Source organism: Trachinotus anak, unplaced genomic scaffold, assembly GCF_046630095.1.
Source record: "Trachinotus anak isolate AG129_WGS33_773 ecotype Australia unplaced genomic scaffold, CSIRO_AGI_Tana_v1 ptg000005l, whole genome shotgun sequence".
In the NCBI taxonomy this organism is placed as follows: domain Eukaryota; kingdom Metazoa; phylum Chordata; class Actinopteri; order Carangiformes; family Carangidae; genus Trachinotus; species Trachinotus anak.
This window is the reverse complement of record NW_027273856.1, coordinates 20055080-20070547: the sequence shown is the minus strand read 5'-3', so window position 1 is coordinate 20070547 and position 15468 is coordinate 20055080. Positions and strand designations below refer to the sequence as shown.

At 40.0% G+C, this 15468-nt stretch overlaps 1 protein-coding gene across 3 annotated transcripts in view; it reads right to left on the bottom strand.

The window, feature by feature from the left end:
* The window catches only part of plcb1l (phospholipase C beta 1-like), a 110552-nt gene that overhangs the window by 14511 nt on the left and 80573 nt on the right, over positions 1–15468 (bottom strand). For 2 of the 3 annotated variants that reach the window (XM_071478782.1, XM_071478781.1), the window contains exons 14-32: positions 13035–13209; positions 11303–11389; positions 10768–10838; positions 10394–10490; positions 9995–10079; positions 9498–9622; positions 9220–9374; positions 8941–9105; positions 8457–8556; positions 8072–8176; positions 7844–7959; positions 4997–5132; positions 4437–4490; positions 3816–4035; positions 2366–2534; positions 1147–1223; positions 941–1030; positions 726–783; positions 474–560 (exon numbers count right to left, since the gene is read on the bottom strand). In XM_071478782.1, coding sequence (XP_071334883.1) covers positions 474–560; positions 726–783; positions 941–1030; positions 1147–1223; positions 2366–2534; positions 3816–4035; positions 4437–4490; positions 4997–5132; positions 7844–7959; positions 8072–8176; positions 8457–8556; positions 8941–9105; positions 9220–9374; positions 9498–9622; positions 9995–10079; positions 10394–10490; positions 10768–10838; positions 11303–11389; positions 13035–13209 — 2172 coding nt within the window. Of the gene's footprint in view, positions 1–473; positions 561–725; positions 784–940; positions 1031–1146; positions 1224–2365; positions 2535–3815; positions 4036–4436; positions 4491–4996; positions 5133–7843; positions 7960–8071; positions 8177–8456; positions 8557–8940; positions 9106–9219; positions 9375–9497; positions 9623–9994; positions 10080–10393; positions 10491–10767; positions 10839–11302; positions 11390–13034; positions 13210–15468 lie in introns of those variants that run through there. The other variant, XR_011691101.1, reaches the window with a different exon arrangement.

The following is a 15468-nucleotide window of genomic DNA, read 5'->3' as shown; positions in this document are numbered from 1 at the left end:
TATTCAACATTCTCAGTCTTACATTTTCAAGTGGCAGACAGTGCAGCTTCTGACTAAATCTGGGCCAGGTTGCCACCTGGTGGTTAAAATGAACAGCTAGTTGTTGTTGACTTTGGTTCAACGTGCTTACATTTGACTGAACACAACCAAACAAATGAAACAAAAGCAAACTGAATCAAACAGAAAACATCAGTGTAAAGGGCTAAATACTGACCCTCGATCTGTTTAAAATAACATCTACTGGCTGATGGCTGATATGTATTTTGTCTGTATCCACGCTCATATTTCTTAATGTATTTACTTTGAACAAATGCAGGGAACCAAAAAAATCTTGGGCCCAAGGCCCAGCATCCCCGGCACCCTGATGGTGGATCCTGCGATGCAACAGACCAGTAACTTGTGGAAGAATTAAAAAACGTCAGTATGACGTAGATCACAAATAAATGTTTCATTCACGAAGGTAAATGTCTTACCTTTGGCCTTTCATCCAAGATCTGCTGACGGATGTCCTTGTGCTTCTCCAGTAGTCTCTCCTGTCTTTTACTCTGTGCATCTTCCAACTGCACACACACACACACACACACACACACACACACACACACACACACATATAAAGTATTTGCATGTCATCAGCAGGTGTCTAGATAATGATCTTAAATTTGAATTTTTATTCACTACAATAAACTGCGAGTTCTTGATCACAACATAGCCACATCCTCTCTTACCCGTTTGATGTACTGCACCACCTCATTGACAAACGATCTGTTGATCTCCAGCTTCTCTCTGTGGGCAGAATTTTATCAACTGTCAAACCAAGCGACCAGTCACAGTGAAACTAAATCTTTAACATACAGCGACATCTAGTGGTCATACAAGTTTTACATCCACACACACAAGGAAACAGACCTTAAACTTTTCCTATTCAAATCCAGATACTTACTCCTCTGTCACGTTCTTGTCTTTAGATTTGGCTTCATTGATTTTCTCCTGCCTTTTCTTGTCCATTTTCTTCTTAAGATCCTTCTTTTCTCTAAAAAGGATAAGATGAATCAAAGAGAGGAAGATTGTGGTGAATGAAAATGTCAAAAGGATTTCTGTGTTTCTGTGTGAGCGTGTGTGTATGCTGTTTGCTGACCACAGTCTTACTTTTCACAGATGTCTTTGAGCTTCTTGAGCTGAGCGCTCTGGCACTCCTCTGCTATAGTGGTCAGCTTCTCGACCAGCTGGAGAGAGAGACAAACAGTGAGTCAAAACTTGACACTAAGAACAAAATATTGTACTCCTGGATTCTTTTAGTTAATATTTCATTTTAACTCAGTCCAGATTTGTTTACATTCTGATCCCAATCAAACTGCATTCAACACAGTCTCCATTATGCTTGCTGTCATCTGCTTGAATAAACCTTTGTGCCACCTCAGCTGTGCTCACAGGTGTACTGGAGCAGAACACATTCATCTTTCCACACCGGGCAACAAAACATGTGCACAGGCAGCAGAATGATGGCTGTAATATATAAGGGGGGGGAGATATGATTAATCTGCATTAGCCTCTCTGAGCTTTGGGACAGGAACAAAGAGTCAGCGCTTTATCCAACACAAGTTGGGGCAAGCTTCCATACAGTATGTGTAACATCTGTTTATCCCACTGCTACATAAGGCATGTGCTTGTTTATATATTGTATGTCTTTGTGTACTGTTTGTGTAGGAACTCTGACTACCCTCACTGGTATTATTAACTCTGGGAAAGTGCATATAAGGAAATGTCTGACATACATGTTTTTGTATTGTTATCAATCTGTCTCTCTACAAGAGCTTAAAAAAGATACACAAGTTCTGTAGAGACAAGTATGACATTAACTGCAAATGCGGTGGCCATAAATAGGCAGCTAACAGATGTACAGAGATGACAGGAAATCAGAGGCTCTAAGTCTCCTCTCCATATATGTGCAGTTTGTATATAACAATAATTATAAAATGCTTTATGGACCTCTGGGGAGCAGATATAAGAACAAATATGAGATGACAGATTTGCCAATTATTAGGCTGTTTCAGTACAGAATGCCAAATTGTTTCAAGGCCCTAAAATAAACTGGAGTCTTGCATATGCAGGCAAATGGAATTTCAAAGGGATTTGTCCGTACTATACATAGTCAGAAATGATGTAAGGGAAATGAGGACACCAGAGATCAGGCATCGACAAGAAAAGTGCAGAAGTGAAAAGCAGCATAATGAGACACATTTGATGCAATCCTTTTACGATTGATTTAATCACTACCCAAACCAGCTGCACTCACATCTATATACTTTATGGGGAAGTGGTCTCAACCCGCTGTGTGTGTGTATTTGTTGCGTGCGTTTGTGAGCACCTGTTTGATGTGTTCTCGTTTCTGGTACTTTTCGCTGTAGTACTGCTCCTGGCGAAGCGTGAGGAGCTGTTGCTGCTGCTGCTCCTTCAGCTCTGCAAGCCTCTGGTTGCACTCCTGATCCAGCTCACACAGCTCCTGGTCCAGGGTCGACAGAGACTGTTCGGACCGGCTGGAAAAGTACACGCCAACACATACGGACACACACAAACACAATATCCACAAATTAAGATACTTGCTAAGATACTTGCTTCAGAGTCAGTGGAGTGGTCCTTATTCATGTCATATGCATATTTATCTAAAATTAAACTGCTGTAATCATCAGAGCAGATTTTCACATGGATCCCTTCATAACAGTTTGTCTACTGGTGATTAAAATAACATTCATTATGTGTCTGCAGAACTTTCTCAGGCAGTGGTGCCAACAACACTGATATTAGTGTTTGAAGTAATTTCAAACATTGGGAAGGACACTTATCTCAAAGTCACACTGCTGAAATGTGTTATCTTTCTTTTGCAGTGGGCCTCTGAGTTCCTGTGTGTGCTGAGCTCTGATGCTTCAGTGTGTGATGGACTCCTGTGGGTCCTGAACATGTCCCTAAGGCTTGGGGGAAGCCTTATCCACTCATTCTTTTTTCTGTGCATGGCTCAGCCCTTTCTTCTGTCTGAAGAGGGCAAGTTCTGCTCTATGTAGTGTTTGTTTCTGAGCAGTGCGACATGCAGCAGTTTTGATGTGGATTTTACAGTGTGTTTGTGTAGATGGAAGACAGAAAGAAAGAAAGACAGGAGGAGAGCAGGAAAATTGATATACAGTATACTATATATTATCAACATGTACCACGAGGTGAGTTGTGATGCGATGTTGTAATTTTCTTTTCATATCATTCCCACCTGCACAAAACTTGCCTCGTCTATTTCTGCTTTGGATAATAATTTACTGCACTTCCCAGAATGACTTTTAAATCCCAGGAGAAGCAGCTTGTGAGCTACACATACACAGACTGTAAAGTGTGTGCAGATGGAGAGAACAACAATATGCTTACAAGATCAGAGTTTTCTTTACAGCTCAGTACAAATGAGAGCCATGAGCTTACTTAAAATCTTACATGTCTTGTAGCTGCATTGTTGTCTGGTCTATGGAAAAAGTGGAGGGTCTTTTTTTTTGTAAGGGCTTTAAACAGAAGCCTTTGTGCTTCAATGATGCCAAAACTTCCTCTTTCTTTTACTATGTAATGAAAATGTTTGCTGCAAGCTGTAGCTTTGCTGAAAGTATCTCATTATGAGACTGTGTCTACATTAGCCAACGGCTTCGCTTTCTTTGCTGTGCTGAGGTTTTTTCGGTGGATTCTCTTTGAAGACAGATAGAGCAGGAGGGAGAGACTTCAAAGAAAAGAGGTGCAGAAGTCAACCAATAGTAGAACAGTTTGAAAAGTAGAGGAGGAGGGCTACCTACCTTTTCTTACCATCTCGTTTGTGGCTCTTCTGCAAGGCGGAGCGCCGGCGCTGATGCTGGCTCTGTAGCTCAGACACACGAGCTGTGTGTTCCTTGATCAGCTCGCTGGTCTTGCGGTGGTGTTTCCGAACCAGCTCCTTCATCTCTTTGTACTGTTTCCTCTGCTCCCGAACAAAGCCCTTCTGTTGCTTCAACTCCTCCAGTGTCTGAGCCTCCAGTTCTGAAGACGAGGGATGAAGCACAGACAACCAGAACAAAAGAGAGTCAAGTAAAAACATTTCTTGTGAAAAAAAAACCAATTTGCACAAAACAAACTTTCTCAAATGTACTATATATTACTTCATGCAGGATTAAGGTAGAGTTGGTTTCTAGGATAAAGTCTGAATGAAAACTTAAACCATCAACACATAAACAAACTAAAATGTTATTGGCACTGGATTATACTTAAAATCATTCAGTATCATCTATAGGACAACCAAAATAAGTCAGTCTGAGTATCCAGAAGTCAAATAAATATGTAATTGATTTAAAATAAATCAGGAGCACATTCAACAAAGCCAGTAACCACAGAGTAACCACAGAGTAAGTGGTCAAGGTTGAGGTTTGAAAACATTATCTTACCAGTGAGAACACTCTGAATGATATCTTCAGTCTTCACTGATGGTTTCAGTGAGCCTGGTTCCCAAAAACAAGTTCACAACTTTTACAATAAAGCACAAATCACAAATTATCCCAACAAATTATTTATAACAAAGACAGTTTCTAGTCTTTCTATACAAGTAATATTTATATGAACAGTAGAACCTTATCTATTCCTACCATGATATCAAAATAAGAGCTAATCAACATAAGGGAAGCATATATTTCCTATTTTTATAAATAAAATCTTTAAGTCAGGCAAACATATTTTTTCACTTTTTCATCCTTAACCGTAACCCTCAAACTGTTGCCCATAACGTATTAGCAGATAAGTTATGGGTGTATTATCACGATTAAAGACAGAGTGAGTATCAATAGCAACATTTCACAAATAAGTGCAAAATGAAATTTACATCTAAGAATAAAGGCTTATTGTGTCTAAATCAAAATTTTACCTGAAGTAAATATAACAGACTTTGTGTGAAACTTAAGCTATTGTACGTGTGGTGATGGGATGTGGGGGCTGGTTATGCATATAGCACCTGCTGACTGAGTCTGGCCGACCAGCGAAGGGGGTTTTGGGACGATAATGGGCGTGTGGCTCAGTCCGTTCTCTGCAGGCAGCGCTACCCTCTGGTCCACCTTAGATTCTGAGGGGGCATCACTTCCTGCCTCCACCTGTCCATCACATAAAAGATTCAACATTTGCATCAATCAAATTTATCAGTCAATGCAACTAATTACACTAAGTTGAGTACTAACGTTTACATACCAAACAAATTAAGAAGGTTCAATTGTTTAAGTTAAAGCTTCTTAAATGTGAAGTACAATAAAACAGACAGTGCAAAGGTTCTCTGAGTATCTCTTACTTCAGTGTCACACAGCATTAAAAGCCTATTATAAGTTTAAAATACATTCATTAAAGATTTGTTCTGAGGAACAAAAACCTCTTCAAATGGTGGTATCTGTTTTTTTGCAGTACCTGTGTCTTGCACGACAGTTTGTAGACATAGCTTTGGTAACCCACTCTCAGCATTGCTTCCTTTGCCGAGGATAAGCAGATCTTAATTTCCCCTAGGCTCGACTGAATCTCGAACTATATGCTCTTATCTCTGAAAGGTTAATGCAATTTTAAATAATCTCTGTTCTAGTCACGCTAGCCAACATCTTCTCCTGTCTTCCCCTGCTCTCTCTACATTCATCTCCCCTCACTGTGCTCTGCCTTTCTGTGCTCTACCTCTTTTGGTGACTGTTGCCATGGCCACAGCATGAAACTGCTCTCTGTGGGAAATCGTATCAGCTGGCAAATCAGATAAAAGACACCCCTCAGGAACAACCCTTCGTTCCAGTCCCCTTTTCTTATAACCTCAGATAACCCTGGGTCCTGCCTTGCCTCTCACCCTAAATTTATCCTGACTTCAGTCTTAGAAATTGTCCACATTTCTCCTCAGATATCATCCCTTTTGCACTCCTCCTACATTAATCCTTGGGTACTTGTACTCTCCATCAAGTCCATTTAAAATGACAAACACCATTTACCAAGACCGCTGCTACTTTACCCTTAATGCCCCATTTGCAAGTTAACAAATTCAGTTTCTCCTGCTATTACTGTAATGCTGATGGCCCATTAGAGTGAGCTGTCTGCCGTGCAATCTTTCCTTGGATGTCAGTCGGAACAAAACAGAAGGTCATGTTCTCTAAAGCGGCCATGACTTGTTAAAACTCTCTGAGCTTGCTTGGCATTTAGGTTGTGTTCATAATGAAGCCTGTTCTAAAGTTAAAGGTCACTGTCAACTCTAGTTTAGATTCATTTCGTTGGTATATTTCCAGTGTACAGTGAAGTTAGTCAGCTTCTAGTGTGAAAGTACTCTTATTGTCAGACACAGACCTAATCCTTCATTGAATGTTTTTTGATGACTTAAGGGCAGCACAGCAATGTGCATCCACAACACTGATGTATTACCATCTTATAAAGTTCATATAGCTAATGTGTCAGCAAGCTGTTGCCTATTTACACATCCAGCACACATGGAGCAACATTAGCATTCAACTGGAGTTGTGTTTCTGTTTGCCACCTGGCCACCTAAGTCCAAATTTCTCTCCTCTTTTAACTATGTTTTGTTTTTCTTCAACCCCTGAGAGATATATCTGGTTCATTAGCTGCTTCATGCTCCACTATGTTCACCAGCTAGTTGCTAACTTTTTCTGCGTTTTGTTGCTGAGCACGTAAAGTGGTTTACAGTTGGTTTATCAGAGTCAGTCCCTGAAAACTGCTACTACTGAATCTAGTAGCAAGGTTGATTAGATTGGTGAGAGTGAATTAAAACAGTAAAGTTGCAGGTCATTAAAGCAGAGCAATGAACTGAAAGATTCTAAAATGCTGTGTAGAGACGGAGCTGCAGAGTTTGGTGATAACCTGTGGGTTCATCACTTGGAGCAAATTGCTTTCACATTAGCCAGTTCATAAATTGTTAATGTAGATATACCACTTACAGAAGCTTTAAGTTAAGTCAGGGTTAGATTTGTCATAGCTTAGACAAAAAAACCTGTTGTGTAACTTCTACTTGTTGTCTCTGCCTTGCAATTACAAATCTCAAATGGGGAATTGTCATTTTTGCCGCACTAAATTAAAGAGACAGTGTCTAATTTTCTGCACTGGTTGTCAGTTATTGAACATTAATTAGATGTGTTCTGTGAACCTCAAATCAACCCCCCCATGTTGTCAAATGGGAAATGAGACTTTAAACATAGTCAGACTCTCACATAGACATGTGGTGTGTCCACATAAAATCTTATCAGCCACTGCATTATTTCAGTCAGTGAAAGTAAACACAGTGTTGATTTAACCTGTCACTTTCTACGAGCATAGTGTATATTTTAAAGCATAACAATTAATATACACAGAGTCACAATGACAGACCTCCCCCCTGAAGAAACCCAGTATCAGACACTGCAGGTGGAAGAGGCCTGATGACATGCAGCAGCAATACTGCTATAGTTGTGGTTGCACTACAGTTTATCATGGAGGGACTGGGAATGAAAAATGGCCCAAACAAAGTGTGTTGATAATATCTATGGGGATCTGTGCTGGAAACAAGCTGGGGCTCATAATCCACTGCAATGATGCTGGTATATGGCTGTGGGTTTTAAAGTACTTAGTGACGTTATTAAAGAAAGGGAACTCTACTTCTCTCTGCATCATCTCATTTTCCCGACCGTATGTTTTGAATTTCTAAACTAGTTAGTTCCTCACAATGAGATGAGCAGCCAGCTGGCCCGGGGACCACTCATCTCAATCAGCAACTGTTCAGTGGCACAAAGCTTTCCACACATAAGCACAAACCCATACGAGCAGACGCACACAGGTCGCAAGTAGCATAAACACACACCTCTTTGTCACCCTCTTCCTCTCCTCCCTCCTCCAAAGTGAGAGCAGCCAGCTGATTGGCTCGCTGCTCCATCAGGTTGACATAGCGGATGGGATTGGACAAGGCTTCGATGACATCTGAGGAACAGGGAGAAAACAGAGCAGCCTTTTTGTAACACTGAACACGATTTGCAGAGTTTTCTGTAAAAAGCATTTAGATTTTTGGTTTAAATATGATCACCTGACTCACCTGCAAATGTGTCTGGGACATAGTCCTTTACTTCTACATACACAAACAGAGCAGGCAGCGTCAGAGACTGGTTCTTCTCATTCCTTAGGCTGATGTAGTGATAACCTGTAGAGTTTGAGTAAGATTAACATCTATCAGTACAGTATTAATAATTTAGGAGATTAGCCTACATGGCAGCAAAGCATCCAAACAGTTGAACAACTATAGCCTATATAAACATTTCATCCTCAGGTTAATAACTTACAGACATTTTACATATATAATAATTGTTTAGAGGCTCTTTCTAGTTTTTTTCTATTATCATGTCTTTATGTTCTTGAATATATATTTTACAGGTTTAAATGACTGTAGATAAAGATGGAGGGAGTGTCAAAACAAAACGTACCTGGACGGATGGCAGATACAGGAATGATACGGTGGCCGATGAACTTCCCTCCTTCTTCAAACACTGCTATCCTTAATGAGGCGAGTGTTGGCAGGACAACCTGAGGAAACGCAAAAAATCATTTTAGTCATTTTACGTTGCGTGTGGTGCTCAAACGTTTTATCTGTTATCTTGCACACATATATACACATCCATAAGCATGAAACTGCATGTGCATTTGCAGTAACTGGTTTTACATTAGTACTCTCAGTTAGCTTAGAACAAGTGGGATCAAAATGACATTAAATTGGCAGAATCCTTTATTAAAACAGTCTCAATCTCAATGTTTGTGTTTGTACCCTCCTGTACATTCAGTCTCTTCACTGTGTAAAGGTGAACTTAAAGCTATAGATATATATCACCACACAAAGTTGACTCAATCTTTATTTCCATCAATGTCAATTGTTTAAATAATAATAGTTAACATGTGACCACATTGTCTAACCTTCTTGAAGACAATGGCCTCCTCTTCCCAGACAGGGTTGATGGCGTTGCCCTGAGATGTCTTGGTCTTGAAAGCTTTCCTCTTGGTGTCCACTGGTAAGCCAAACATATCGATCTCCACGTACGTGCCTACTTTCTTATCTGACAGGAACTGGCCTGAGATGATCTGGAAGGAAGGAGTAGGAAAGAAAGCAAGAGGACAAGAGAGAAAGAAAAATATACTCAAACACACAGACAAAGCTGGACTAACACAAAAAGACCAACACAAACAAACCCACACCTTCACAGACAGTGTGTTGGCTACTATCCCATCCACTGTGCTCTCAGTAAAAGGGTCAAAGTGTTTATCGGGCCGTCTCATAAACTCTGGTTTGAGTCTGTAGCCACATTTCCCATTGTACTCGTACATGCCCAGGTTCAGCTGCATGGACAAATCTGTGAAGTGAGACAGAACGACCGCAGTTTATTTGCATGGGTCAACGACACTCACACATGCAAACTAATAACTGTTCCAACAGCGTGAAGCATTTACACAATCTGAAAAACATCTTTCCTCACCAATGGTTTGGAAATTGAGAGCCACCAGCTGACAGCCGGCGTTCCAGAAGAGCTGAGGGTTGTAGTTGGATGAATCCACTCGAGTGCCTTTAGGGTAGATCCTGCTCAGCTGCAGCTTGTTGTATCTGAACAGGGCTGTGTTAAGGATGAGGCTGCATGACCTGCATCAGAAAATACAACTGGAGCTAATGCAGCTACCGACCATCTCTGCTACTGTTTACTGCTAGGACAAGAGTGTCTTTGTGCATTACACCCTCAAAATATTAGTCACTGTTTTTAAATCACAAATAGGAGTTTCCATATTATCTTTTTGTCACTTCCACTGAACAAGATGAGCCACTGAAGCCAAGTGATGATAAAGAGCCTCATCACTTCCACAGGGAATTGTGAGGCTGGAAGAACAGGAACTGAACATATGTAAACCCAAATCAGATTCAATGATTGTGAGTCATATTAAGTAGAATGAAGAACTGCTTCAGTAAAACTGAGAAGGATACTCCACAAACTCTACAGGGGATTTGGTGAGTTGCTCCAAAGCTTTGGTCTCTACGAAGGACGACATCTGGTAGCTGCGATTGATCTCTGCGGGCAGAGATGGTGATGTATTAAAGAAGAAGAAGAATTATCTAATGGTCACCAGATAGATCGAAAACATCAACATCTAAATTTATCACTACCGTAAAAATCACTTGTTTAAAGTGTTTATTTCTTCTAATTTTTAATCTTTCTCCCAAGGGAAAACAGTCATGCTTAGTGAGTACAGCATTTAGGAAACACATTATGTCTTTACAAAGAAACTAACATCTCATCATTTTTATCAGCTCTAGGCTGTTTTCAACTGGTGGGTATCTCATGTTGGACTACAGGTACAGTAAACGTTCATTGTGCTTACGTACTTTTGGAAGCCTCGAAGCTGTTAAACTTGACTGGTTGGATGTAGATGACCAGGTTGGACATTTCCTCTGTGGCAAATGCCTCACTGCCTGCTGTTCCCTGTACATGTAAACACACACACACATACAAACCTCTAAATGCAATGCAGCACAATGTTTTGACAAAAAGGTCTGTTAGAATCTTTGAAAACAATGAGTAGCACAGTATTATTTTATCTATTTGTTTTTATTCCATCACTAGGAATCAAACGCATTATCAAACATGGACACTAGACGGCAGCACCAGCACATGACATGCACACAGTACACCGAGCTGTAAATCCCCAACATTATTAGTATTTCAACTGACTGCTGTGTGTCACTTGTGAGATACACACCTCATCCACTGAGCCCTTTTTACAGTCATCATCATCATCATCTTCATCTTCGCTTTCCGCCTCCACCTCACCTGAAACATGAGTCTTAGATTTAGTCACAGATAATTACAATAAATAAAGCCAAATGAGCCAAATGTAAATTTAACTGACATTTCCACAAAGTCAATGCAAAATGTTGGACAGACTGGTTTGAAAGCTAATAGCCTTTAAATAAGTCTTTATCTAGGATCAGTCGCCTCTATTACATTTAAAGCAAAGACACAAACAAGGCTTCAGCTGAACAGCTGAACGCACACAGCTCATGCACTGAGGAAATTAATTTTAATATTGTTTTGGTGGAGCTGACACAGCCTCTGCGCACACATAATGAGAGATCTACTAAAGATTTCCAACTAAATCTGAGGTCACACTGACTGAGGAAATTAATTTTAACATGCTAATGGTGGAACTGACCTATAGCTTCAGCGCCAGCCTAATGAGCGCTCTGGTAAAGATTTGCCTCTGAGTCTGAGGTCATGTACTGTGGGTGACTCACCGATAGACTTTCTGCCCTGCGGCCTCAGGCTGAGCTCAGCACCCTCAGAGGGCTGTGAGGAATCTGCCATCTCCTCTTTGGTTGAACCTGTGCGGAAAAAAACAAACTCAATCAAAACTCAAAATACAAGGTCAAACTACTGTATAAACACCACAAAGTTTCATTTGAAGTGTTGATAATGTAGTGTACAGTCTACCGTTGTCATCATTTACTTTTCAGTACTTGTTCAGCACTTTTAAATTATACAATGTGCTTCATAACCAGGTGATATTAGACGATAAATGACTATAAAAAGCTTTGTGCTGACAGCCATGCTGATCCAAGGGTGTAATTTCTACTGGAGACGGTCAATGCTCCTCCTCACTTTTCAAATTGCTATTTTTATCTAACCCACGTCTACAGTTTCAGTTTGATATTCATACTAAAATCTCCTTAAACACTATCCTTTTAATGTCCGACCCCCAAAATCCAGATGAGCTGGTGCTATAAGAAGTTTAGTTAAGGGCAACAAGATCAGTTTGTACTTTCTTAGCTTACAGGCCACACAGAGGCCACCCAAGACTTCTGATCAGCTGAACAAGCTCCACAGACACTAAGCACTGCAAAAACTACTCACCTGCTTCTTACGTTCTCAGAAATTCACGAAATTTATATCCCGGTTTACTGGTGACAACTTGTGATATTTTCTAATTAAAAGATGTAATGGTTATGTAGTGGTGGTAGCGGTTTGAGATGCAAACTCAGCGTTGTCTCAGCTCTTTATCAATTAAGATTAATAACATTTTCCTGTTTACTGCATTAATAACACAGATATCTAGGCTGCAATTCTAACTGTCTGGGGAGGACAAGTTTCATTACAATGTTATTTGCTAGATTAATATAACTGCATGTAATAAATAGTTTTTTTAGTCTGTTTAAAGAGCCACAGACTCACAGTGCCCTTCCCATCTCTGAAATCACTGATGTGGCAGCACAGATGAACCAGCTCAGATTCTTTGTGCGCACCAGTTAACTTCTTGACTGTTATGCAACAGTCAAACACTTGTGTTGGTTATTTTCTTCCACCGGGGGGCAGTGTGTCAGAATGAAGCTTGCAGCTCAGCAGTCAAAGAAAACTGAAGGTGATTGATTGCAAGCTTTATAATGATTTACAGATGAGTGAAAAACGTATCACACAGGTAGGAGTGAGGAGAGGGTAATATAAAGTACATAAAAGAGAAAACACAAACACACATATGTAAATGACATAGCTGAAGTGTAAACAATGTCAGTGCTGATATGAATGATTAGGAAAATCTCAAACCAGAAAGCAGCTGTGAAAATATATAAAATCCATAAACTGAGACATAAAAGTTCACCACAGTTATAGTATAATGTAAACACAGCTGCATGAACATGCACCAACACAATGAAGGCACACTGGCCAGTGTTTAAGACGCCCTAGTGACCAGCAGTGTATATGCCTGACGGGGAGTGTGTCCAACAGCCAATAATGCCTTCAGCTGATGGAGAGGGCCATGAAAATGATAAATGATAAACAATAGCAGTGTTTTGCTCCAGTGATTCAGTCTCTGGACAGCACAGAGGTGTCGATCCACAGTGCAGACGGACCCAGGCGGTTAGACTACATTTAACTTCTGAAACATCATAACTCAGCTGTCCCAGTGTGACTCGATGGCTCTGGTAGTGGGATGTGTGTGTGTGTGCTTGTGTGTCTAAGTAAGGGCTGTACCTGCACTTGGGGAGGAGGGCTCACACACACTGGAAGAATCGCTGTAGGTGTTAGAAACCTGCTCGGACAGTTTCTTCTTGGTGCTTCCGTCTGTCTTGTGGTGTTTCTTCTTGTTCTTCACTAAGATTTTCCCCATCAGCTCCATCGGGCTGGGCAGTGGCACACCAGACTCCAGCTGGACAGGGTGTTGAAAGAGATGGAGACAGGGAGGTGATGAAAATCACAGAAAGGTCATATAAATAAAGAAAGAGATACACACACACAAGAAGTCAGTGAGAGGTTTTCAGCTGAAAAATGAAACATCTTGTTGCACCATTGTAAAATCTGTCAGATTTGTGCTGCTTTTTGTGACGACAAATTGTTTCAACAGAGAAGAAATCTAAAAATAAAGGTTTTAAAGTTCCAATGTGTTACTTTATGGATAGAGACCACTCCATTACAGCCACATCTTACAACAATTTGGAGACAAATTAGATAATGACAGGAAGAAAATGCAGAAGCTGTTTACTGGAGTGAGTCATTTAACATGTAAATTCATGGCGGTTTAAAAACAAATCTTGTTCTGCACAAAATTCACTATGCAGATTCTGCTGAGTCGAGCTTGTTAGTGACCGCGAGGATCAGCACTGAGCATTACAAAGTCTGTTGATGTAACAACTCAAAAGTTTACACTCTCAACGCTAAAAGAAGCTTCCAGTGGGGAAAGTGAGCATTAAACACAAACACACACCCTCTCAAGGGAGCTGGCTGGAAGTAGGCAGATCTCTTATTTATTTATGGGGTACACTGCTTTTGGATCACAGTGTTTAGGGATATCAATAATGTATTATTAAGAATTTCAGCAGCGATGTTGAATACACACACAACCATGGTCTTTACAATTCATCAGCTACAAACACAACCAAACTTAAAAATGTTTCTTACTTTTACTCCACTTCTTTCAAGAGCAAGGAAACAGCGATTCATACACCAAACTTAATCCAAAACTTTCCATTTAATGACCTACTTTCCCAACTGCCACACATATCCATCCACACCTTTCTACTGCTGTTGTTGGAACGTGACAAAATAAAGATTAGACGTCCTGTTTGCTTTGGCTTCAGTCAGACAGTTCCACTTAAAAGGAACCAGTTCAGCAGCGGATGTGGCATGTGATCTAGACTCTATTCAAATGCACAGCAGTAGACCTGTTTGAACTGCAGTTTACTTGGATTAATTCAATACGCCCCAAATCCACCAACTTTTATCTGCTCCATTGTAATAAGGGAGTGAACAGAGGGAATCAATATGAGGAAGAGGAAGAAAACACTCAAATGCTTAAACAATCACACACTTGCAAGTTTCTAGAAATATTTCCACTACCCATTACTTTCAGGACTTGATCTCACCAGTGGTGAAATGTAAATGTAAAAACTACTCAAGTACTTCAGTACAACTTATAAGCACTTGTACATTCCTTGAGTATTTCCATTTTATGCTACTTCATACTTCTACTCCACTATATTTCAGGGGGAAATATCATTAGAAAGTAATGTTTAATAAACTACATTTACTTTATAGCTTTAGTTATTATTTCAACTGTATATTAGACTTTTACAAACAGCTTAATATTAACACGGAGCATTGGTATGGATTAAACTGCCAGTGAGTAAAGTAGTTAAAACTACAGCAGTAAGATACTGCTTACACATTAACATATCACTGATAATGAATCATTAATTAAATACGCAATGAAAGCAGGACTCTGTGGTGTGTGTGTTTACACTGAGGTATTTAACAGTAATTAAAGCATCTGAAGACTTCCTCCAAATTCAACTGTATGTTTGAGGAGTCTGGCTTTACTTCAGTTTTCAAACAGCTCATTCTGAACTGTCAGTAATGTGATTTACCAGCTTGAATCATTTTTTAGATGAGGGTAGTGACTATGAGGTGTTTGAGAAAAAGGTGTATATGTTGTTATACACGTCTTTGTCAGCTTCAACACCTCATGCTTGCTACTCTGCTCACGTTATTCTCAGTCCCGCTCGCCTTTCTCCACCTTCCCAATCTGCCTCAACAAGACTGAACAAACTGCAACAAAAATATTTTCATTCTGAACATATTTCATATTTGTCAGCAGTTATAATGAAAATGTTTTGGCAATAAGCCTTGATCAGCATAATGAATGCAGTGATGAGAGCCATATAACAAACAAGAAAACATGTTCATGGCGAATCTAATTTTTAGGTAATTTCAGTTAATTTTTTTGGAAAGAGCACACTGTTCTCTCAGCTTAATTGAAAAAAAAAAAATAAAAAAAAAATAACAGTCTCTCCTTTTTAGCAGTTTTGGCGAGTGGAGATGCAAGAAGTGCTTGGGTTTCTAAGAAAGCTGTAATCCTCTTTCTTCTCACCCTAGGCTCAGCTGGAACCAATCTAGCTATATTACCCTATCT